Source organism: Petromyzon marinus, chromosome 77 (genome assembly GCF_048934315.1).
Source record: "Petromyzon marinus isolate PM22_M1 ecotype Great Lakes invasive population chromosome 77, UKy_Petmar_22M1.pri1.0, whole genome shotgun sequence".
Classification (NCBI taxonomy): domain Eukaryota; kingdom Metazoa; phylum Chordata; class Hyperoartia; order Petromyzontiformes; family Petromyzontidae; genus Petromyzon; species Petromyzon marinus.
Genome location: NC_133743.1, coordinates 4,038,472 through 4,064,233, shown reverse-complemented (window position 1 = coordinate 4,064,233; position 25,762 = coordinate 4,038,472). Strand labels below are relative to the sequence as shown.

General features: G+C 44.1%; 1 protein-coding gene across 2 annotated transcripts in view; it reads right to left on the bottom strand.

Annotated features, from left to right (window-relative positions):
• Positions 1 to 25,762, bottom strand: part of LOC116957576 (guanylate-binding protein 1-like) — a 60,096-nt gene that overhangs the window by 15,481 nt on the left and 18,853 nt on the right. For both annotated transcript variants that reach the window (XM_076056704.1, XM_076056705.1), the window contains 4 exons: positions 24,405 to 24,532; positions 13,877 to 13,986; positions 10,744 to 11,008; positions 5,334 to 5,511 (listed from right to left, as the gene is read on the bottom strand). In XM_076056704.1, the coding sequence (XP_075912819.1) occupies positions 5,334 to 5,511; positions 10,744 to 11,008; positions 13,877 to 13,986; positions 24,405 to 24,532 (681 nt within the window). The remainder of the gene's footprint in view (positions 1 to 5,333; positions 5,512 to 10,743; positions 11,009 to 13,876; positions 13,987 to 24,404; positions 24,533 to 25,762) is intronic.

Here is a 25,762-nt window from a genome sequence, read left to right as displayed (position 1 = left end):
GGATTGACCCTCCTGGTGCTGCTGTGCCTAAAATATTGGAGGAAATATCCGCTCTTTGTGAGTGGTTGGCTGATGTGCCATCTGCTGAGGAAGTACATAGGGGAATCCGTAGCTTGAAATCAGGTAAAGTGCTGGGGAGAGATAACCTCTCCAGCAAACTGCTGAGGGTGGTGTTTGTGTGCAGACTGCCTTATTTGACATCACTACAACTATATTCTTGGTTCTTTCGGTAAAGTCACGTAGAAGGGAAAAAAGAAAATAATAAAAATATATCTTATTATTTCCCTTCTACGTGACTTTACCGAAATAACCAATAATATGAATCCCTGCAGTCACGAAAGCTTTAAATAAAAATCACTACAACTGTCTGGTCCACAGGATGAGTTGTGCAGAATTATAAGGATACCCTGGTGGTCCTCATTTTCAAACAAGGGGACCACACTGATTGCAACAACTACTGGGGTATCTCGCTCCATAGTGCACCAGAAAAGGTACTGCAATAATTATTCAATATCACCTTGCCAGACATACTGAGGAGAAGCTTCCAGAGCCCTACTGTGGTTTTATGACCAGGGCGGTCTTGCACGGACGCCGTTTTCTCTGTCCGTATGCTACAGCAAAGGTATAGAGCATTTCAATAGGACCTGCATCTCTGCTTTATTGACCTGGTCAATGCCTATGATGCCATCAATAGGCCACAGCTCTGGGTTATTCTTTGTGCTTTTGGAGTCCTAGAACATCTGCTCACAATCATTGACTGTCATTATGGTGGGCAGATCCAGGTAAAGTTGAGTGGCTAAGAGTCGGAGCCAATTTTTGTTGTCATTGGGGTGCGACAAGGATGTCCTCTGGCCCCACCACTATTTGACATCGTCTTTGACCCTTGTAGTTGGAGAAGCTTTCTATGGATGATGTACCTGTTGAAATTCCTTCTGGTATAGATCAAAATGGTGCATTCAAGGGATGACTCGCTATTGGTCAACCATATGTATGCAGATGATCAAGTAATTTCTGCCCACTCTCAAAAGGAGTTGTAGATGCTACTGCTGAACCTGCAGCAGGCTACGAAGATACGGGGCATTACCATCAGCACCAAAAAAACAAAGCACCTGCCTGGTTACTTTATGTCATGAAACACTCCCCTCTCTCAACCCTCCATGAGTGATGGGGCAGTTATGGAGAGAGTGGAGAAGTATGCCATACTTGCACAGTGTGCTTATGAATAGCTCTAGTTTGGCAGTCAAGGTGTCACTCAGTGGCAGCATTAATTTTTAATCTGCTACGTAATGCTGTGTGGACGCTATCTGGCATGTCACTATATACACATTATTGGGTCTTCTCGGCCACAGTTATAGCCTCCCTTCACTATGCTTGTGAATCGTGCAGCCCTCTAAAGGAACATCTGTGCTGGTTTGAAACATTCAGGCTATCCTGCCTATGACCCATCCTGTGTTTAACCTGACAGGATTGTGTGAGGAGTTCACAGATCCTTGAAAGAGCTGGACACAGTACCATAAATGTGTTCCTCTAGCAAGCAAGGCTGCATTGGCTGGGTCATGTAGTCCACATACTCAGTCACGGCATGCCCAAGCAGCTTCAGTTCGGCCGGATGGATGAGGCTAAATGGGCACAGCATGGGCTAGAGAAGAGTTGGACTGATGTGGTACAAAAGGATGTGGAGTTAACTGGACTTGTCGATGACTGATACCAGTCGTATTAAAATCAGCCTCTACAAAGGAGGTTCGTGAAGGATGCTGCTGGGGTGTTGGAGGTAGTCGCCTACCATTAACAATGGAGGACAGATGAGCGATGCTCACAACAATGAGCGTAACACCAAGTGGATAAAACGCAAAGTTGACACGGTGGACAGCACAGTTGCTCCATCTCGCAGTGATCTCAGTCAACCAATGGAAGCTGGGTCTTTTCCAAGACCACCTACCAGCAGGCCTTCGACACTTCAAGTAGCCTCAAAGTGCACCTAGCATGGCACAAGCGCTATGATCACGTCACCACCACTTAGTCGTGAACGTTGGTGGTTGTTGTGATAGATGTCCACTAAACACAATGGAAACCAGGGGAGTGAGTCATTTTCTCTGATGCAAATGAGACTAATAATTTTAACAATGGGTGGTGTTTGGTGGATATTAATTTGGCATACTACTTCAATTTGTATGTATGTCTGTTTTAACTTCTTTTACACTGTATGAAGCCAACCGTGCTAATCAGAGGTCCGTGGAAAGACAACAAACTAAATACAAAAGCAGTTCTAAATAAATTAGTTTTCAATCTGGATTTAATTTTTTTAAAGATTATGAGCAGTGGGAGTTTAATTCTATTTGATGTGCTGTGTTTATAATTATACATTGTTACATGTAAGCATGCATTTATTTAAATTAGGCTACTATATGTCAAAGCAAAAAAAATCAGGCAAGGCTGAGTCGAGAAGAAATCAAGCAGAAGTGCTCCAGACCGAGCTACATACTGATGTGAGAATACAGGTTGCTGTTGTATCTCCTACACAACATGTATTATGTTTATGAATATGTATTATATTGGAATGTTTTCAGGAAGGTAATTTGCGTGTATACAGCTGGGAGGAAACATGTGCATGGGTTTTCTCGGAGTGCTCCAGAGGGGATAACACTCTACCCCGTATAGATCTTATATTCTTGTCATTTATATAGTACTATGACCAAGGTACATTAACACAACATAAGAGTCAGCAATGGTACATATGAAGGTAATGGTGAAGATGAGGTGCATAAAATAGATTAGAGGAAGTGATGGGTGCACCTGTGGTGTGTGAATGAAGTAAAAATAAAAAACGAGACCAAATGATGATGGGTGGATTGAATGGATGGAGAATGAGTGATATCCATGAAGAGATTAAGAAGAAGGAACAGAAATGGTGGTAGTTAGAAAGGGGAGATTAAGAGGTCGTGGGATGAGCCAGGGATAAAAAAGTTAGTTTTAAGGGAGGAGCAGAAACTAGTTAGTGAAGATGACTGCTTAATATGGAGGAGAAGTTTGTTCCAGTGAAGGTGGGCGAGAAGAGACTGAGTGAAAAAGTGTTTGAACACAAGGAGGAGGAACAGAAAGAGACAAAGATTGAGAACATCGAGGGTGAGACGGGAGTTTTGCTGGAGAGGTTGAAATAAGCAGTCGGATTTTGCGAATGTTGAATATATGAAACTGGCAAGCGCAGGTAGTTGGCAATCACGACAGCGCATCCACGTTCGTGTGTCGGGCACCTTTGCGGTAGGAGACAGCAAAAGAATACTCCTTGGTTATTTCGGTAAAGTCACGTAGGTAAAAAAATAAAATTAAAAAATAATATATCACGACGTTTCGATCGCAACACAAGCGGTCGTCCTTAGGCGGAAAAAATAATCCAGCAGTGGAACCGCTGAACCAGCGAGAGAGCTTATAAATGTGGCCCACTGCATCTCCGACCAGCGCCACCTAGCCAGTGAACTGGAGCAAGTACACCAAGCCCTCAAGACGAATGGATACTCTTACCGCACAATCCGCAAAGCTGTATCCAAAACCATGGGGAGACAACCATCTGAGGACCCAATCAAAACCATAATCTTTGGAAAGCTTGTTACAAAAAAGATTTCCAAAATCTTAAACAAACACAATATCCAGGTCCGATTCAATACAGTACACAAAATCCGTGATTTGATCCCATCTGTAAAGGATGTCATTCCTGACATGCAATACCCTGGTGTCTATAAACTAAGTTGTGTCTGCAGCATCAGTTACATTGGGGCAACGAAACGACATGTCTCGGACCGCGTCCGCGGACACAAGGCAGATTTGAAAAACAGCAGAACCAAGACCTCTGCCGTGGCTGATCATTGTTATAACGCAGTGGGCTCGCACGATATTGTTTTTTTCTGAGACCAAGATACTCTGCAAACCTTCGGGCTACCATCAAAGATTTGTCCATGAAGCCATCCAGATATATAAACACGGATACAATTTCAACCGAGAAGAGCTGAGCAATCATTGGAATGATGTTATTAACCAAGTAAAGTCATAACTTGCTGTGGTGCTTCCATTCTTCCCTGCCATTTGGCTGTTATCTCCGACTCTCTGAGTTGCATTGCCCTGTTAGGTGCCTCTGCATTAATGGGCTTGGGTCTCACTAACATGGCCACCTCTGCTCCCTTAGCCTCGATATATCGATGGTTCTGGCTGCGTGATGGGCTATGTGTCTCACTGGCGTGACCACCGTTGCGGTGGTTCTCTTGCGTGGACGCGCTTGCCTCTCAGCGCAGTTGGCAGCGCCGCAGGTTGTGTTACACATAACCATGACATAAACTTGCTAATCCCCCTAATCTCCCTGCCTAATCTCTCCCATCAACATAGTGCTAATCTCCCATTAACACTGCTGTTGTGCGCATATGCGGGGACGATACTTTTATGTGGCGACAGAAGCTCATTTCATGCTAATCTATCTCCCTAACCTCTCTCTCCCTAATCTCCCCCATTAACACAACTGACGTGATTGCGTCCGTGGATGGAATTCCTTTCCAGCTAAGACCCCCACCTACTTGCCCTTTGCCACATTTAACAGGTTCCTGCAGGGTGGGCTGGTACGAACATTGGAATTTTGCGCAATTTTATAAGACATATCAAGTCTCTGCGCTGTCTATTGCTGATTTTACACCCAACAGCACGAGATTTCACTTCGTTAAAGTATTGAAAGGGGACGGACGGACAGACGGACACATTAATCTATTGCAGGCTGGTACACTCAGTTTACAACTTCGTTCCTACCAGTATAACCTCTTGTTGTAACAGCTCTCTCGCTGGTTCAGCAGTTCCACTGCTGGATTCTATTTTCAGCCTGAGGACGACTGCTTTTGTTGCGATCGAAACGTCGTGATATATTATTATTTTTATTTTATTCTTCTACCTACGTGACTTTACCGAAAGAACCAAAGAGTATGGATTCCTGCAGTCACGAAAGCTTCAAATCAAGATTGTTTGGAAGGGTTGTTGGACAGAAAGTGACGTGACATCCAAAATTGGATGGATACCAGACAGGATGAAATGCGGTAAGCGAGGTCATGGGAAAAGGAAGGAAAGGATAAGAAAATCTGAATTTTATCCACGAAGTAATAATGGGGAAAGTTGAGGAAAGAAAGGAGAAATTAGAGTGGTGAAATAGAGAAACAAAGTTTAGACCACCAACTCAAAAGAGCTGAAAGCATGGTCATATAGACCACATAGATCTGTCCGTCCAAGCAGGTTTTTGTGAAACAAAAAGACCGGTTTCATCCTCATTGGCAGGAAAAATATGGTGTGTATTTTGCTGAGCTTACGCTGTCCCGTGAGAATGACTCCATCAATGTTCTTGTACTTGACCTCCTGGTGGATGTGAGAGGTGAATTCATTCGCAACCTTGATGAAGCCAGGTTTGAGATCTTTATCTGGAATGGTCTCCAGCTTGCTTAAGTCTTCTGGGTTGACTGGCATGGGGAACGTGAAGCACTTGCGCTTCTGTAAAACGAAACAAAATAACAAAATAATAGATTTAACCCTTTATGGCAGAGCATGTTTTGTTTGCATGTTGACCACAAATACGTGTGGTTAATGATGACTTAATTTCTTGATTTTTTTTATCTATTTGCTGTTTAAACATCTTAATACCCGTTCTATTGCCAGAAGGGATAAAACCTATTCTTATTTTTCAAAAATAACATCTCATTATGATATTTGTCTCTCCACAAAAAACATAACGGTATTTTTCTTTGACACACACAACCCATTGACCACACTACTTCAGAGTGAATCTCATCAGCAGCAAGGTGGATGCCGGTGTGGATGCCGTGCTAGGCATCCCATGGCTCTTCCCCTCATTGTCAGGTGCCCTTCTCTTTCCCTCATCGTCACGTGGGGCCCCCTGAAATGTTTCTTGGCGACTTGGCCTCATAACCGAGTCCTTTAACATTGACCTGTACTGGCCGCCGGCAGGGTCGTGTCCATGCACTGCCAACTGATGGTCTCCAGATGAGGTTGCGGCCTCCCCTAGGGCTCTCTGAAGCTGAAGAAGCATGCTGAAAGAGACCCCTTAACAGCTACTCACCTACAGACAGAACCGTCAATTCCTGCTCGGGAGCCAGCAAGAGGAACCCTTCCTGTGAGCGCCGACGGATTTGTCAGCGGCTGCCGCAGGTTTCCTGAATGCCCAAGGGCCTACCCGGGGGTGAAGCCTGCAAGTGCTACCTGGCAGGAATCGCCTTCATCGGCAGGGCGCTGGGCAGAGCTGCTACCAGGGTCTTGGGGCTTAATTCCGAATTATTTACTGGAGTCCCATCTATCTTATCAATTTGGCAACTGTCGCAGCAGCAACATCGACTTCTGCAATTATGGCATAAATTTATGTTTCTGTAATTACTGCAACATCTCGACTTCCACAGATACTTTAGCAACATTTCGATTTAAAGCTTTCGTTACTGCAAGGATTCATCTTCTTTGGTTCTTTCGGTAAAGTCACGTAGAATGAGAATAAAATAATAAATTGATAAACTAAATTGATGAAATAAATAATTAATTATTGTTGTGTTATTTTATTTAATCAATTTATTATTTTATTCTCATTCTACGTGACTTTACCGAAAGAACCAAAGAAGACTTTAGCAACAGTTATGGTGACCGTTACAACTATTTCAATGGTCTTTGTGGCAGCTACTGCACCCAACTGCTGTTGCTGTGGCTGCTTAAACAGCAATGATTAAAATCAACTACTACTACACATACTTCTGTGCTGCTACTGCTTCAGCATAGCTTGCTACAGTTGCTCTAGGAGACAGCTTTATGCCTAATGTGTATTTGTTCCTTTGCTCCTCTCCCTATCTCTCTTCTTAAAGTCGCCCTTCTTAAAATATCCTTTCCTGACTAACTCTATCTCACTATTCTATATGTCACTTCCACAACATATCTGCTCTCCTAACCTGACCTTCCAGTTCCTCTTCTAATTCCATGCGATGTAGGGTCACCTGTTTATATAATCGATAATTAGTTAGCAAGCTGCTAGCCTTGCTCCTACTCATAGGTGAGATTGAATATAACCTTGGGTGTACAGCATGTCTTCCTCTGTATTATCATTTAGTGCTTCTGACTTTGCTAACTATTCTGGCTTGGGCATTCTGCACTTTAATTGTCTCTAAAAACTGTACATTTTCAATTGAAATAGATAACCTCTGACTAGACATAGTATGCATCACTGAAACTTGGCTTTCGTCTGGGAAGAACACAAACTCACATGGTATTAATAACTTTACCTTTTTTGACTTGACAACCCTTGAAGAAAGGTAATGATAGCCTCATCTATGTACGTAGCGACATTGCATGTTCTTAATCGAGGTTTTTTGGGTTAGATCACGTAAATATAAGTGTGTCGTTAAACCACCACCACCCGACACATCCGATTAGTAAGGGTTTGTCACGGTAAACAAAACATGCTGATTCGTTACTAGTTCACCATTGTGTTGGAGAGAAAACCCATAACATTCGAGTATGACATTTCTACCGGTAATTACAACCAGCCTTATCAAGGCAACAGCCGTAGTTATGGATAAATCCTCCTTTTTTGGTCTTAAATAGAGGGATACATTTAATGTCATCACTTGTCAGCCAATCAGGTGCAAAGACCAGGGGGGTGGGGTTAATGTGTTCATATCGATTACAATGGATATATATATTATTGGTTTGGTTATTCACAGTTAATTAATGTACATTATGCTAATGAGAGTCTGGGGAAATCTCTACCGGGCTTCAAAGGCCGCCACAAAGCACGTACAAGCAACAGCCACCTAATGCAATCACACCTTCCTAATTAGCATAATGCATAATTGGTATTACATAAATTAGCATCATTTCGGAAAATTTCACATTTTTTAATTTTCCTTTAATTTTAATAATTTTTATCATTTTTCAAGACCGAATATATGCAACAACATTCTGCCGTTTTTGCGTGCAAAAATCTCAATACCTGTTCTTTGCTGCTCATAGTTTTTTTTACCATCCACGTATAGTGACCCGTATAGGCATGCAGTTAAACAGTGTATCACTTATTCTTGGTTCTTTCGGTAAAGTCACGTAGAAGGGAAACAATAACATAAGAAAAAGTGTATTACTTTATATTACTTGATTCTACGCTTACAAGCAGCACTAAGCCTGTGGCTATCAGAACGGTTAAATATGTATTTATCTCGATTTCAATAGATTATCTAATTAGTCTTGGGCAGTAGTAAATAGTTTAGCGCAAAACTTCAACATCAAAATCAATTAAGTGCCCTTATTGGCACGCGTGTTCTGCCGCTGCCGACAGTTGTGTTTGGGAGTAATTACTATTATTTGTTATTATAGTCTCATGTATGAGTGCCTTGATGCGAAGAGGCTTTCTGTGTGGGGTGATGGTGTGATTCTGCATTGAAGAAAAGGGGTTAGTGAGCGTTTTCTTCTCTTTTAACGCTGTGTTATTTTTCCATTTCAGCCGGGCCCAAATGGAATATCCAGAAATGGGAGAGCTTTATCAACCTTCTTCCATGGTGAACTGGACAGATGGGTTTTTGCAAGTTGTGATGATTTATAAATTAACTATTGGTAAGTACCCGGCGTTGCCCGGGTCTTAAAAATAATTCAAAACTACTCTTAAAAATCTAACAGCAGTGCGTATTGACTGTGGTGCTACCTGCTATGATTACAGCAGTTCATACTATGGTCGTACCTGCTAAGATTACAGCAGTGCATACTGACTGTGGTGGTACCTGCTATGATTACAGCAGTGCATACCGACTGTGGTGGCACCTGCTATGATTACAGCAGTGATTACTGACTGTGGTGGTACTTGCTATGATTACAGCAGTGCATACCGACTGTGGTGGTACCTGCTACATCTAGCGACTGTATAGTAGGAATAACTGCACGCGTTGGGGTGGGGGAGACATCACACAGTGAAGAATTAACTTGAGCGTTGTGTATTTTTATAGCATTTTTAACGCGAAGGCGTGCGACTTGGTATGGTCGTGCGCGCGTGATAAATAAATAAATGGTCTACTGCCTATAGTGCTAGCATCTCGCGACTGTATATATTAGTAACTGCATGCATCGGGGTGGGGTGGACATGACACAGTGAAGGATTTACGTCAGCCTTTAGTGTATTTTTAGCATTTTTAACGCTGTATTATTATAGCATTTTTAACGCGAAAGAAAATGTCCCCCTGACTCCCACCTAAGGCGTGTGATTTGGCATGGGCCGTTCCCCCCACTAAAGGCGCGTGAGTTGGTATGGTCGTGCACGCGTAATAAATAAATAATGGTGCAGCACGGAAAAATCGTACTAAATCGCTAATTAAACTTATTTAAAGTTGACGGATGTAAAAAAGGAATAGCGCTTGCTGACCGCGGGGCTTACGGCATGGTACCTGGCTTTTTTTTACGTAAACCCCGCCGTTGGAGAGCCAAGTGCGCGACCACACACAAACACACACACAAACCCACGAACCCAATATTTTTGACTTTTATATAGATTAAGTGTATCTTTACCATGTGGCCAGACCACCAATGTGTCATCCATATATCGAAACCAAACAGAGGGTTTTAGTGTGCTTGAAGCTCGTGCTTTTGCTTCAAAGTCTTCTATGTACAGATTCACAATTGTAGGTTACAAAGGGGAGGCCATTGGCATTCCTTTTTATTTACAGAAGTCACCTTTCCACAAAAAATAAGTGTTATTTAGACAGTGCTCAGCTAGTCATTGTATATCTTTGGGTAAACCTATGTTAGTTAACAGAGTATCGGGTAATTTAATTTACTCGTTCACCAGAGCCTTTGTGAACAGAGAAGTCACATACAACTTACCCTAACATCATTAGGGTTAAGATTAATATCTTTAATAATATTTACAATATGTTCTGAGTATTTAATGGATAAAGAGGTCCTGCCAATGTAGGGCTGTATTTGTTTTGTTACGTATTGTGCTCTTTTGTATATGGCAGAGCCTATTGTACTATGGTTCTTAATGGGACATCAGGTTTGTGACTTTGGCCACCCATCAAGTCTTGGTGGTTTTGACGCCCTTGGTTTTGTCAGGTATAGCTCTTCCTTGGGAGTTAATGACTTGATAATGATGGCAGTCGTCTTTGGCATTGGTTGAGTCTCATCCAGTAAATCTCAGATTTTATTATAATTCTCATGAGGATTCACAACAGTTGATAGGCCCTCCCTTATCATCAGCAAGAATTTGGATATCTTTATTTGCTCTCAATTCTCTTAAGGCGTTTGCCTCACCGAGACAAACATTTGTTTTCGGCAATGTACTGTTCTCAATTATTTTGGTAACCTCATGCCTCGTCATCTTAGCTTTTTTGTGGGAGATGTCTAAATACTGATTCCACTGCAGAAATTATCTCATCAACAGGGATTGTACGTGGGGTAACAGCAAAATTAATAACTTTAGATATGACTATCATAGTGTTTAAATCATAATGACCAACATAAACATGGCAGATCCCTCCTTAAAGAGAGTCATGAGACACGGTGAAGCTTTTCTGTGTAACCAAGCAAAATTAGGACAAGTTAAGAGTTGAGACTAGGTTAGAGGTTCTGGTTCGGGACAGGAGCGCTTAGACCAATTTCATTACCCCTATCAGTAGTGACAGTCGTCTCGGCCCAATCAACATAGGTTAAGAACCTATGGATGAATGGGTATTTAATTGAGTCTGTTACCTTAAAATAGTGGCACATTATGTCGCGCTGCTTGTTGAATGTCTTGTTTGCTTCTTCTTGACCACGTTGTGTCTCTGGCTTGCGTATTCTAAAGCAATGCTCCATGTAGTCGTCAGCAGTGCAAGGATATCCATTCAACTCCAACGTCAGCGTGAAGTCGCGTACGCAGACGATGAGGGATGGGAAGTACTTGTTCAGATCCTTTGGGTTGTCTTTATGAGTTTCTACTGTTGCTTTGACGTACTGCGCAACATCCTTGACATACCTGGATTGGGGTCGGAGTCAAGAATATTTAATGCAGCAGTGCATCGTACCTTTTACAGAAACGGACTCATTTAAGATCAAGATAAAAGTTCTAAAAATACAAAACATGTGAAAATATGGCAGTTAAACTCCTCAAAGCCTTTCCACATATGGGGAATGTAGCATACTATACATAATTTAATCATTCTTAAATAAAAAAAGGTAAATGTGCAACCTTGAAATTCCTTCCTCACACAACTACTGTGGAAGGGATTTCACTGGACGTAGCTCTGGAGGATATTTGCTTTATTCTTCAAGGTTGATGAGACACGTTGGAAGGGGTGGGAATCCTCACACTTAATTCAGTGCACGTGACCTGCAGCTGAGCTACCTGTGGTGTTGCCCATTCATACTGCTGGGTGTACAGAGGAAGTAGAGCTGATTAAATAAACTTGCCCCATTGTTTCAAATGCAACACAGATAGATGAAATCAAAACAAGAATCTCTATATAGTCCAGGGTGCTAACCAATACACAGAGGCAGCTCTATAATTGAGAACAGGTTTTCCCCTTTTTTCTGGCAACAATTCAGGTGTTAAGATCTAGATTTGAAGTTTTCGTGACTGCAGGGATCCATACTCTTTGGTTCTTTCGATAGTCACATAGGTATAAAATAAAATGAATTAAATCACGACGTTTCGGGTGCTTGTGTTGTGCCAGATACGTCGTGATTTAATTTATTTAATTTTATACCTACTTGACTTTACCGAAATAACCAAAGAGTAAGGTGTTAAGATGTTAAAACACCAAACGGAAACCTTTTACGAGGAATCATGTCTACATTAACCACAATACCTGAGGTCAGAATGCAAACAAAAACACACACTGATAATATATGCATTGTCTTTGAAACTTATTGGTCCCCACCAGGGACAGATTTCTTTTGAGCCTCGTCTCAAACGGTGTTAGACCAGAGGACGCCAAAAGGCGTACAGCACAAAGACAAGCTGTATCAGTTTCAAAGACAATGCATATATTATCAGAGTATGTTTTCGTTTGCATTCTGACCACAAGTATTGTGGTTAATGCAGACATGATTCCTTGTAAAAGGTTTCAGTTTGGAGTTTTAACATGTTAGCACCTGTTTTGTTGCCAGAAAAAAGGGGAAAACCTATTCTCATATTTTGGTACTGGCAAAGGAGGTCCCATGATGTAGCTCAAAATTGTTAATAAACTAAATTTAAATAATATTTACACATACATAACATTTGAAACCATGTTCTCCAATAAACTAAATATTTACAACGTACTTATACTTTCAAACATCACGATTGTACAATTTAATCAGAGTCAATGGAGCAGATGCGTTTCTGCGGAATATGGAAGAGCTTTATGACGAGCGAGAATAATTTATTGTTTGTTTGCCAAATAAAGGTAAGGTAAATGTAAAAACTGAGGGAAAGAGTCACTAACAGAGCACGTTGATGACTAAAGCGTCCAAAGGCACGGGCTCAATGGTTGCATCAGTTACCACGTGGTCTGCGATTTCCTTGCACTCTTTCGTTTTAAACACATGGTATTTAAATTAAATACACGTCTTTGGTTCAATACATATATTTTAAAGAAATTAAATGTATTCACATTATTTAAAATAACGTCCAACGAAGAGTGTAATGACATTAACAGCAGACCGCATGGTAAGATGATGCATGTAGATTCACTCCAGAACGCCTTAAACATGATGGGAAATATCTACATTTGATCACACAGAGGTTCTGTCACAAATGTCACCGGTGTTATATACAAAGATTTGATGCCACCCTTGAGTCGTTTTGCTCCATCTGACCCTTCTTTGTGCTACTATGCCGCCTCCTGCTGTAGCTCTTTTCCCAGACATTGTTTAACAAATAACTCTCCCTTGCGTGTTGTTACTGTTGCTGATATCAATCTAAGCCAGGCACCTCCTTCCTTTCTGTTTTCTTTTTAACTCGTTTTCTGCTATCTCTTTCCACTAGCCCTCCAATAACTTGTTAAATATTCCCCTCATTTCCTAGATCACGGCCGGGGATTCCAGTGAAGCATGTTCGTGAATATCAAATTCCAATTATGTGTGTACTTCGAGTGTGTATTGTTGTTGAAAAGCATAAAAAAACTACAGACATCTTTTCCTTTCGTACAGAGAGTAAATTGGTGAACAAACAGGTCTACATTTGGATCTTTTTGGGTTTATTTATTTTAAGTTAAGTATAGACTTTCAAGCTTACCCCACATTTCAGCTTCAATAAGTGTTACTGTGCCTACAGTACATACGAGATGACAAGGTGAAGTATTATAGGTCATCAAAACCAATACCATTGATGCCACGGCACCCTGCTTCCTTTTGAATAAATGAAGTATTTATTGTAAAGTCGACTCGTCCTTTACGGACCAAAGTTAAAGTATTCTAACAACAGGCTTTAGGTCTCCCCTTGGTCGCCAACCTCTTGCTGCCACACCAATACCTGTCTTGGTAACCTGCTGCATCTTGCACATGTCCTACTCGCAACTCTTATGAAAGGCCAAATGATTTTTTTAAGTTATGAATTCAACTCGTGTGTGGGAGCAGGGTGGATTATTGAATTACAAGCATGTAAAAGGTGGTGATGATTTGGGGAGGCTGCAACAGTGGATAGATCATGGTTAATGATGACATGGGAAGTATAATTCTATGACACAAATATTCTCATCTGGAGATGTGCATCACAGAGAGTGATGCCATTGCTAACTCTGATATGGCCTAGCTTAGGCCTCGTAGTGACTACCTTGATCTGGGCCCATAAACCCATGGAAGTATATTGCCTCTCTGCTTAATGTGCTGCTATGTGAGTAACCTATCGCTCTGTGAAGGATACTGTAGCTGCTCCAGGCCGGAGTGGTCCAGAGTCCCCACGGTGTTGTAGACCAGGATGTTTGAGAGCAGCACGGCCATGACGAACAACCAGATGTCATGCTCCCCATTGGCCTGTGGGGAAACGAACGTCTTTTAAATTATACACCAATATGTCTTACCCCTGCACTTATTCTCGAATGCCTTGGTATTTGTGCTTTTGTTATTGCTGATTTAGTGCATTAGTGTTGACTCCAAGTTCTGTTCAGTGCTGTTTTTATTATTCTCTCATGTCTTCCACTCCTTCTTGATCTATTATTTCATGACGAGCTGATGCAATGGTTCTGCTCCGTCCTCTTGGGTCTTCTACGCATCGTCTCAGCACTCTATGCATCAATGTATGTAATATGGTGTGTTCATGATATCCTCATGATTATGTTGTATATTGTACAAAGATCACGCTATATATGTAACTTAACACTTGCACCTGTTTTTTCGACTTAGCTATTGTTATAAATCTAGCTTATGGGCTCTTGGTCTCAATGTTTTAGGAAGTTTTAAGCAAAATGTGATATCTTATTGCTAAATTTGTTTTTAAGAATTGTTCTTCAAATGACAGGTGTGCTAAAACAATATGTCGTGCTTTAAAACACTTGCAGACAAGTTGACTATATTGGGTGGTGAAGGGATACACAACAACCATTTGGCCAGATATTTAAGTAGCCTAGCCAAAAATAAATTATGACTCATATCTTTGCTCATTCCCAAGCTAAATAACTGAGCCAGCACTGCATTTAGATTGAATCCTGAGTCCCTGTCAGACAATCAGTATCATCTCGCTCATAATTATGAAGCAAAATATCGTGATATTTCATTTCTTGGCTGATAACTATGTACACAAATGAGAAAGTAACCAGTGAAAGGATAAGAATGAGAATAGGTTTTCCATTATTATTTTGCAACAAAACATTTGTTAAGATGTTAAAACACCAAACTAAAACCTTTACAAGGAATCATGTCTGCATTAACCACAATACTTGTGGTCAGAATGCAAACAAAAAAATACTCTGATAATATATGCATTCTAGATTTGAAGCTTTCGTGACTGCAAGGATCCATACTCTTTGGTTCTATTCGGTAAAGTCACGTAGGTAAAAAAATAAAACAACAAAAATCACGACGAAAAATAAAAAAATAAAACAAAAATCACGACGAAAAATAAAACAAAAATCACGACGAAAAATAAAACAACAAAAATCACGACGAAACGTCGTGATTTTTGTTGTTTTATTTTTTTACCTACGTGACTTTACCGAATAGAACCAAAGAGTAATATATGCATTGTCTTTGGAACTGATTGGTTCACACCAGAGACAGCTTTCTTTCAAGCCTAGTCTCAAACAGTGTTAGACCAGAGGACGCCAAAAGGCGCCAAAAGGCGTCCTCTGTCTCTGGTGTGGACCAATCAGTTTCAAAAACAATCCATATATTATCAGAGTATGTTTTTTGTTTGCATTCTAACCACAAGTATTGTGGTTAATTGAGACATGATTCCTTGTAAAAGGTTTCAGTTTGGTGTTTTAACATCTTAACACCTGTTTTGTTGCCAAACAAAAGGGGACAACCTATTCTCATATTTTGGTACTGGCAAAGGAGGTCCCAAAGGATAAAAATGTTAATAATGAATATGAAATCAATATACACAAATCCATCATCACTAAATTGAGGTGATATAACCATGGCACTTATGCTAATCCAGGTACAGTTTGAGGCCACATGAAGTGTTTAACTTCACAAGCAGGAGGTAACGGAGATGGCTGGCAGATGCACCACCTGTACTCCGCACTTCTACCATGTGTTTTTAGCCACCCATCATGATGCTCACTGTTGTGAATATGCCTTCACCCTCCGTGGTTGCGGGAGGGCCAACCTCCTCCAACTGACTGGTAGAGTCCTTCACGAGTCCCCACCACAGAGCTAAATCTTTATAAAGCTGGTACTTTTCGGCGGCAAGTTTAATCAGCTCAAAATCGTTCCATAATACAACACCCAATATTTTCTCTAGTCTACACTCTGCTCATTTAGCCCCCTTTATCCAGCCACACAGAAGCTGCTTTAGCATGCAGTGGCTGGTCCTACCAATGCAACCTTCCCTGCCAAAGGGGAGCACTAATGGGATTGTCCAGACGGTTTAAGGATTTCTGCACTCCTGGCACAAGACCATTCAGCTCCGAGTCCTTTTCACAATCACAAATCAATTCAGCACCAGATCCTCGTGTAACTCTGATGCCATCAGCCCACATCTTCTCTCGTGCATGTTACAACTGCTTAGTGCACCCTAGCCAGATAAACAAGAGCAAGTTGGGAATGTTATTAGTTGCACCTATATTCTGGAGTCACTTGTCATCTCAACCGCATTCCAATCAGACCTAAGTTTGAAAAAAATATGCATGAATGGACTTGACAATAAAAAAAAATCGATTTGTATTTTATACTGGCTGCATTAAGCCACTCATTTTGTTCAATTTTGTCCATCGACTCTACTTGCCTAATCTCCAGAAACATGCTGCATCATCAACGGCAAAGCTGTGTGGAGGAATTTGTCTTTCTATGGCTCTATACAAACTCTTGATGAATGATGTAGGCCTCATGTCATGCACTGAATTAGCCTGACTTCAAGAAAAATTAACGATTTGAACTGCATTTGGTCCCAACGACATTGATCAACCAGGTATAGTGTTAACTGCTGTGTTGGCCGACTCTCTGAGTTGCATTACATTTCTAAGTTTGCCAAGTTTGATATCTGTTTTATTTTTCTCTCTATCACCTTTTTTTTCCTCTGTAAAATTTCACCCCAACCCTCTCGCCCGTTACGGCAGCACCCCCTCCCTCCTCCTCGGATTAGCCGAGGTCACCCACCCCTACCCTCTCTGCGATTACAATTACTTGCAAATTCCATCCCTAGTCCCGCCCACTTGGGTTGTACCCAGCACAAACGTAAATAACCTTTGTTTACAGTAGCTCTCTCGCTCCATTTCCTCAGCAGTGCGCCTGCTGTATTGTTTCACCTGGAGACGATGGCTTGTGTTGCAATTGAAACGTCGTGATTTATTAGTTATTTTTTTCTATCTACGTGATTTTACCGAAAGAACCAAAGAGTATGAATTCGAGTAAACTGCTCACTTAAATTGGTGGTTGATGTTTGAAGCAGACAGTGGTCCTCAAAAGAACGGCGCCATCCCTATAGTCACCCCCATGATACATGGATCAAACACATTAATTGTGACGCTGAAATTGTAGCAAGAGCAGTTTTGTGAATGCTGTCGCAAGAGGTCACATGATTGGCGCAACAGTCCATTGCTAACTTCGTGATGATTATTTGAATTAGCAGGTGCAATGTATTTTCAGTGTGGAAGAGAGTAGGGACACAGGAAATGAGAAAACATTATCGAGACCTGTGATAAAGAGTGATAGAACACCTCCAGGACAGCCTGAGTTATGTGAAAATTCTGATTATGGAAAAATGACTGAACTGAACCATTATAACCTCCCTATGATATTCGCATTAAACTATATTTGACAAATGCCAGCCTTGCGGGTGCATGACAATTTTCCACATTATATATGGCATCCAGGTACCGGAAGATGTCTACAGATGAGGTTGATAGAGCACATACGGCATTGACTACACTCTTGAGGTTGTTTGAAGTCCAGGTCTTGCCATTTAGTCTGACAAATATTCAGGCTACATTCCAGACACTGATAGGGCTGGTTATGTGGGGTCTGCAGTGAGATAAATACTTTATACACCTGGATGATGTGATTTATATTTGGCAAGAGCATAGCTGAACAAGTTCTACAAGGTGTTTGAGAGACTGCAGTAAGCCCATCTCAAGCTCAAAGCCTTGTCTGTGCCACCTCGCATAAGGGAGGTGGTGTGTCTGCGGCACCAGGTAAATGAGAAGCGGGTTCGGACATTCATGGAACATAACTGAGGGACGGTCATTCCCGTAGCTAACACCATACTGATGAAGTGACATCGGTGGAGGCCACTGCATGGGGCATAAGCCGGCCTGTGTGAGGCACGATGCATGCCGCTCACACCAGACACAGGCAGTGCCAGCTTCTGGCAGATAGGGGGCGAGAGCGCTAGGGACGGCGCAGGAGTTCACCGGGGGCCATGGCACTCCAGGTGAACCCGGAGGCCTGGTGACCGGAGGTACCAATTAAGGGTCCCCAAGGAGTGGGTTGGGGGGATCATGGGACCAGGACCAGGTCCCTCTCAAAGGCTCAAGAAGGGAGGCGTCGCCAGGGGTGGAGGAAACCCCGGGACTGGCAATATAACCCGGACCCCTGAACGGGTCTGGCAGCTGTTGCAAGATTGAAGACAGGAGCCGTCACCTGGACAAGTCCTGCCCGAGTAGAGGACCCGGACCCGAGCCAGGGTCCGGTCCGAGACAGCCACCCCGTGTGGGCTAGGGTTAGCTAGCCCGGAGGTGATACCTCCCTAGGGGTAGCTGGTGAAGGGGAATTTATACCCTTTATTGTAATAAATGTGTTGCCTCCAAGAAGTATCTGCCTCCCTCGTGTGAACCACTACAAGTGGTGTCAGAAGTGGCCACACAGTAAGTAATTAACTAGCTAAATGGAGACGAGGAGCAGAGCACGTACCTGGTCTCCGGAGGATGAAGACGACGTAGCAACAGCCCCGGGATTGGCGGCCCCAGAAGAGGGTGGAGAGGCAGCACGCCGTCCCGCTGCTCGGCAGCTTGCCGCTTTCAGGGAGAGCACTTCAGGCGGCTCACTCCCACCTTGCCAAGCTCCTCCATGCAGCGGCGTCTATTTTGGATGAAATCCATTGCGGAGAGCCGGCGGCGGATGAGGGGGGAGTGGAGCGACGCGTGACTGTGGCTCTCGCTGCCGCTTCCGCATTCCCGCCGAAAAAGCAGAATTTCCCGCCAAAACTCTTCATCAATCGGAGGTTTCCGCGGTTCCCGCCAAAGTTTCCCGCCAACCAGAGACCGCCGCGTCACGCTTGGCGCGACCGGCGCAGGGGGCCACCATCTTGACTGCGGTGAGTGGCTGAGTTAGCGCCCAAAGTGATGGAGAACAGCTGTTGGCAGCACGCGTCTCATCTCTCCAGCAGCGTCTGGCCATTCTGAGGGAGTTCTCAGCCGCTGGAGGCGACTGGGCCACCTTCCAGTGGCGCTTTCTCACAAACTGTGAGATGGCGGGGTGGACAGAGGCTGAGGTGCTATGGGTGCTTCTCGCTGCCCTCGACAAAGACAACCTGGCAGGTCTGGTCACCATCCCGCCAGCGGATCGTGCCACGCTGCACCAGGCAATCCAAGAGATGGCGGCGATCTACGGGCCACTGTCCAATACTCGCCACCGCTTTGCCACACGGAGGTGCGGGGACACAGACCCCTTGCCTTCCGTAGTGCACTGCTGACGTTGGCGAGGGCCGCATACCCCCGGATGGACGAGGAAGGCATCGATGCCCTGGTGATAGAGAAGCTCCTGTCATTGGCATCGGAGCTACGGGTGATCGTTCACGCCATCGACGACACCAACTTGTGCTGCCTGCAAGTGGCGCAGAACATTCAAGCTCACGTGTTTGAATGCTCAGCGGGAGATGGCGTTGGCGGCATGCGCTCTGCCCGAGAAGGCGTGCAGCTCACCGCAGGAGCCAGTTCCTGCCCAGGCCTTTGCATTGACCCCGGACAGGAGATGGAAAAGGGACGACCGGCCGCATCGGGATGGTGCTCGCCAGCATGAGAGGACATTGCCGCGACCAGAGCGGGGCCTCATCTCCTGCTTCAACTGTGGCCTGCAAGGCCACGTTGCGTCGGGTTGCCGGGTGCCTCAACGACGCTTCTCCGGGCCCAGGCCGCCATCCGCCCAACCATCCTCCTCTCCATGGCAACGCGAGATGAGTTGCGACACCGCACACACCCAGCCACTAGTTCCCCTTCACGCATCTCATTTCGCCGGGTTATGGTCTCGTCGTGCATCGGTACGGGGGAGTGCAGACTGTTCGGGTTGACTGGTCACTCCGACCGGGTCACTGGTTGGAGTTGGCCCATAGGGTGGTTGCCACGACCACGGTTTTATCGGTTGTCGTGGGCTCCATTGAGGGGGTCGATTTTCGTATGCGCGTCGACACGGGGGCGTTGGCGACCATTAATTCTGAGCTCATTTATAACATCTTGCCGGATAAGTGCCATTCCTGGTGCCCTGTCGAAGTGCCATGCTTTGCTGCCAACGGGGGTTCATTAGGGATCATCGACCAAATTACTGCTCAAATTTGTATTGGCGATGTCAAATTGTCTGGGCCGATTCTAGTTTCGTCATCCTTCGCTGTCCCATGCTTGCTCGGGACTGATTTTTTGGGAAAAATGCCGGTACAAATTTTAATAGATCAGGGTTGTATCGAGTTGCCCTCCGGCCGTCGGTTGGCATTCCTGCCTTCCCCGACCCGCGTGTGGATGGTGAATGCCACGGAACAAGTGGTTGCGGCCCAAACAGTTCGAATTCCCCCGGGCGTGCAAATGCTCGTTCCCCTGCGCTTACGTAAGCCGCTTGACTCGGCGGCAACAGCGGCAGGCATCATCCTGGGTCCCTCCAATATAGCTGTGCGGGAGATGAATCTAGTAGGGGCACAGACCCTGGTGTAGCTGACAGGGACCCGTTCATTGAGGTCCTGAATGCTGGGTTTCAGACGTCCATCATTCCGCAAGGCACGGTGCTTGCCCATGCATCGCCCACGCTTCGGGGCGATTGTGTGGTAGGTAGCGTTGGGGCGGAGTCACGTCCAATGCTGCGTTCAGGTTCAGATGTCCACTGGGTAGACTCCCTCTGCTCGGAGGCTGCGGACTTCTCCACAGCCCAGCGGAGCAAATTTATTTAACTCTAAATGGAGTTTGCTGACATTTTCAGCACCGGTAAATTCTCTCCTTGCTGCACAACTGGCCAATGAAAGATTCAGCGGCCTGCTGATACAGCCATGAATCCTCAATCATCGACCACATTGTAAACACCTGCTCTCTTCATTCCTTTAAAGGAGGAATGGACGAGATCCTCTCTGCTTCTGAACAGACAATTTGAGTGGATAACAAATTTAATATTGCATCTGTACGGGGCCGTCCGTAAATGATGTCACACGATTTTGGACGATTTTTACCCCCCCCCCCTCTTCACACGAATTCACAAAAAGTCAGACCCCCCCTCAAATATGACGTCACAAAGCTCTGCCCCCCCCCCCCCCAAAACCATATTTCCATTTTGAAAATAAAACATGCTTCAAATCATATTCTTGGTTCTTTCGGTAAAGTCACGTAGAAGGGAGACAATAAAATAATAAAAATATAAAACAATAAAATTATCACGATATTTCGACTGCAACACAAGCCAATCATCATCAGGTGTGAAAACCACAGCAAGAAAATTTGAAAAAAGTGGCGTTTTTTTCTTAATGTTAGCACCACGGTCAGCGATTTGGCAGTTGTTCAGATGGACGAGTCCATGCTTCAAATCGCTTTAAACTATTGTGATTGTAGTGCGTATTTAATGTGGCGCTGCACTCTGATGTTGTAGGAGTGTTGTTATAACAATTAGTGTTGTTATAACAATTATATATTTATTTAATGTTGCGCTTTTTGATGTGACATCACATTTCTCAAACACCCCCCCCCCCCCTTGTCACACATCGTCACAAATGTCTGACACCCCCCCAGGTGCGTGACGTCAATTATGGACGGCCCCTGGTGGTGTTATTTCACAAGGACAACTTCTTCCTTTTCTCCTGTGTCACTTTATTCAACAAGAGCTCCTCGCGTTCAACACCACGTGACTCTTCCGCTGTCACTGCTCGTCTGCTACACCCCGCTCGCACCGCTCGCTCCGCTAGCCTGCTCTCTCTCTCTCTCACTCTCTAGCCTCTCCGCTGCTAGCCCATCACTACACACTCTGGTAGCTTCCCCGCGTACACTTTGTTAGCTTCTCCACTGCTAGCCAATTACTATACACTCTGCTAGCTTCTCCACTGCTAGCCTATTACCATACACTCTGCTAGCTTCCCTACCGCTAGCCATATCACACTCAAACTTAGGATTCTGCTAGCCTCTCTACTGCCAGCCTGTCTACCCTCACTCCTCCAACCTCGCCCTTGCCTCCAGCAGGGGATCAGCCAACACCGCTGGAGAGGACGAGGTGTGGAGAGCGGGGTCCCGGACTTCTCTTGAATTCACTCTTGTCTTCACTCCAACCAACTCAACTCTTCTGCCTATCACGTTCCTTTTTATCCCCCTCATTAAGTGTCCCCAGATGGCCCTCATTAAGCCGGCATCCTCTCCACGCCTCACGCATGTGTTCTCCCCCTTATCGCCACTATCTCTCGCCTCCGTGGCGCTTTCTCTGCGTAAGCATTTGCAGCCAGGCAATCACTGCCTCTTTCCCTAATTGCTGGCATCTCTCTGTCTGCTGTCACCCAGGCCACCCGCCTGCACCTGCTTATCCTTAGCTGACCTCACTGTCTGCAACCCCGCACATAATGCAACCGTTGTTTGCAAACCCTGCGCGAGTTAAGCCACTACACATCTTTAACTGCTGCTATTAATGCATATGAAAGAAAAAGACCGTACATAGCCTACCCTTCAAGGGGCTCATACCACCAGGTTCTGAAACTGGTTTCTCCACTGCAACTGAGTTTTCTACAGTCAGCTGCCAGACACAAAAAAAACATGTACCTTCTCCACAACTGTATCAGCATGCCTCACAGACAATGCCACACACTTCTACACTCATACACCCACAATGAGGGAAAAAAGTATTTGATCCCCTGCTGACTTCGTACGTTTTCCAACTGACAACTAAATGATCAGTCTATAAGTTTAATGGTAGGTTTATTTGAACAGTGAGACAGAATAACAACAACAAAATCCAGAAAAACGCATGTCAAAAATGTTATAAATTGCTTTGCATTTTCATGAGGGAAATAAGTATTTGACCCCCTCTCAATGAGAAAGATTTCTGGCTCACAGGTGTATTTTATACAGGTAACGAGCTGAGATTAGGAGCACACTCTTAGAGGGAGTGCTCCTAATCTCAGCTTGTTACCTCTATAAAAGACACCTGTCCACAGAAGCAATCAATCAATCAGATTCCAAACTCTCCACCATGGCCAAGACCAAAGAGCTCTCCAAGGATGTCAGGGACAAGATTGTAGACCTACACAAGGCTGCAATGGGCTACAAGACCATTGCCAAGCAGCTTGGTGAGAAGGTGACAACAGTTAGTGCGATTATTCGCAAATGGAAGAAACATAAAATAACTGACAATCTCCCTCGGCCTGGGGCTCCATGCAAGATCTCACCTCGTGGAGTTGCAGTGATCATGAGAACGATGAGGAATCAGCCCAGAACTACACGGGAAGATATTGTCAATGATCTCAAGGCAGCTGGGACCATAGTCACCAATAAAACAATTGGTAACACACTACATCGTGAAGGACTAAAATTCTGCAGCGCCCGCAAGGTCCCCCTGCTCAAGAAAGCACATATACATGCCCGTCTGAAGTTTGCCAATGAACATCTCAATGATTCAGAGGACAACTGGGTGAAAGTGTTGTGGTCAGATGAGACCAAAATGGAGCTCTTTGGCATCAACTCAACTCGCCGTGTTTGGAGGAGGAGGAATGCTGCCATGACCCCAAGAACACCATCCCCACCGTCAAACATGGAGGTGGAAACATTATGCTTTGAGGGTGTTTTTCTGCTAAGGGGACAGGACAACTTAACCGCATCAAACGGACGATGGACAGGGCCATGTACCGTCAAATCTTGGGTGAGAACCTCCTTCCCTCAGCCAGGGCATTGAAAATGGGTCGTGGATGGGTATTCCAGCATGACAATGACCCAGAACACACGGCCAAGGCAACAAAGGAGTGACTCAAGAAGAAGCACATTAAAGACCTGGAGTGGCCTAGCCAGTCTCCAGACCTTAATCCCATAGAAAATCTGTGGAGGGAGCTGAAGGTTCGAGTTTACAAACGTCAGCCTCGAAACCTTAATGACTTGGAGAAGATCTGCGAAGAGGAGTGGGACAAAATCCCTCCTGAGATATGTGCAAACCTGTTGGCCAGCTACAAGAAACGTCTGACCTCTGTGATTGCCAACAAGGGTTTTTTCCACCAAGTACTAAGTCATGTTTTGCAGAGGGGTCAAATACTTTTTTCCCTCATTAAAATGCTAATCAATTTATGACATTTTTGACATGCGTTTTTCTGGATTTTGTTGTTGTTATTCTGTCTCTCACTGTTCAAATAAACCTACCATTAAAATTATAGACTGATGATTTCTTCATCAGTGGGCAAACGTACAAAATCAGCAGGGTATCAAATACTTTTTTCCCTCACTGTATTAACTAATCAATTACAATTTTCCTCATTATCATTGTGATTAGTTTGAAAAAACATATTATTCAGACAAGTAATATGTAATCCTTTTTAACACCAAATGTTTTGTTATCAGGGTATATCCACAACAGGCCCTCACCTTCTCCACATCACCCAGCCCCTCTGTGTCCAGCAGCAGCAGACATTTCCTCTCGTCACGGGGGTGACGGACTGGCCAGACCCAGATGCCCTTGGTGTGGGACTGCACTGTTTTACCCAGTGAGAAGCCTGAGGAAGCCAGACAAATAAACGAGTCATCTTGTGGATAACGTACAGTATAGCCCACTCACCTTTTTTTCTGAGCTCTCCGACTTCGAGTGCATTCACACGACGTGTCTACTGACAGAACAGGAGGCTCCTGGTGCAAACCCTAAATTGAAGTTTGATCTCACAACCTCTTGTCTCCTGGATGTTTTGTCTTCTTCACCTGTGAACCGGTTGAAGCATCATTTATACCCCATCTGGCCCTTTCCTCCAAGTTTCTCGAATGTGCCTTCCTCCTCTGGCTTACCAATGGTGGATTCGCCTCTCCTGAGCCCACGTGATTTTTAACTGTAAGAGGAAGCCATTAAACTTCTTCTTCCTATGTGAACAGAGATGTCAATGATGCATACACATTTGTTGCTATAATTGTGTCCTTGGTTAAACATGTGGTGACAAATTTCCGACTTCTCAACCCTCATCATTACTGTGGTGCGCATTGTTTGTCATCCCCCAATGACCAATTCTGTTTACGTAAATATAGCTAAACTAAGAAAGTAATTAACTAATTGTCTTTTGTCAACGTGACACTTTTTTTTGCTGATTGGCGGTGTCGGGTGGTGGAGGGTCACGACACATTTATAAATAACGCGATCTTATCCAAAACCCTTTATTATGAATATTGGTCGCGAAAGCCTACGTGTTAAACTAAAATATATATTTGTACATACATCATTACACTAGGTTGTTCGGGGGCGCCACAGTCACGTGACGCACTTCAACCAATCCGTGCCACGTTAATCACACAATGACAGAATGACAGACCTGGGTGTTTATATATATATTTATTATACACTCTCAGAAGGCCGTGGGGACAGTGGGTTGTCTTTGAAAATTATTAGATTTTTTTAATTATAAATAACGCGATCTAACCCAAAAACCTTTATTATGAATTTTTATGCATTAGATTTTTTACATGCCAGGACAGATAAGAGGATTGGAAAGAGCAGACCAGTCCGCGGTAGGGTGAGTACAACGTTACTTTATTTGCGGCGCTCTCACTCAGAGCCACGTCCCTCATTCCTCCATTTCCCACCAAGAAAGTGCCCCAAGCCCTCTGCCTCTCCTACCGACGTCACCCCTCGCCTATCGCCCCGCCTTCCCTCCCCTTTTTTCTGGTGTCGTCATCCTCTCGGGGGCATCTCATCTCACGCAAGTACAAATAAATCAACACCCACCCACCTCCCACTCCTCCGA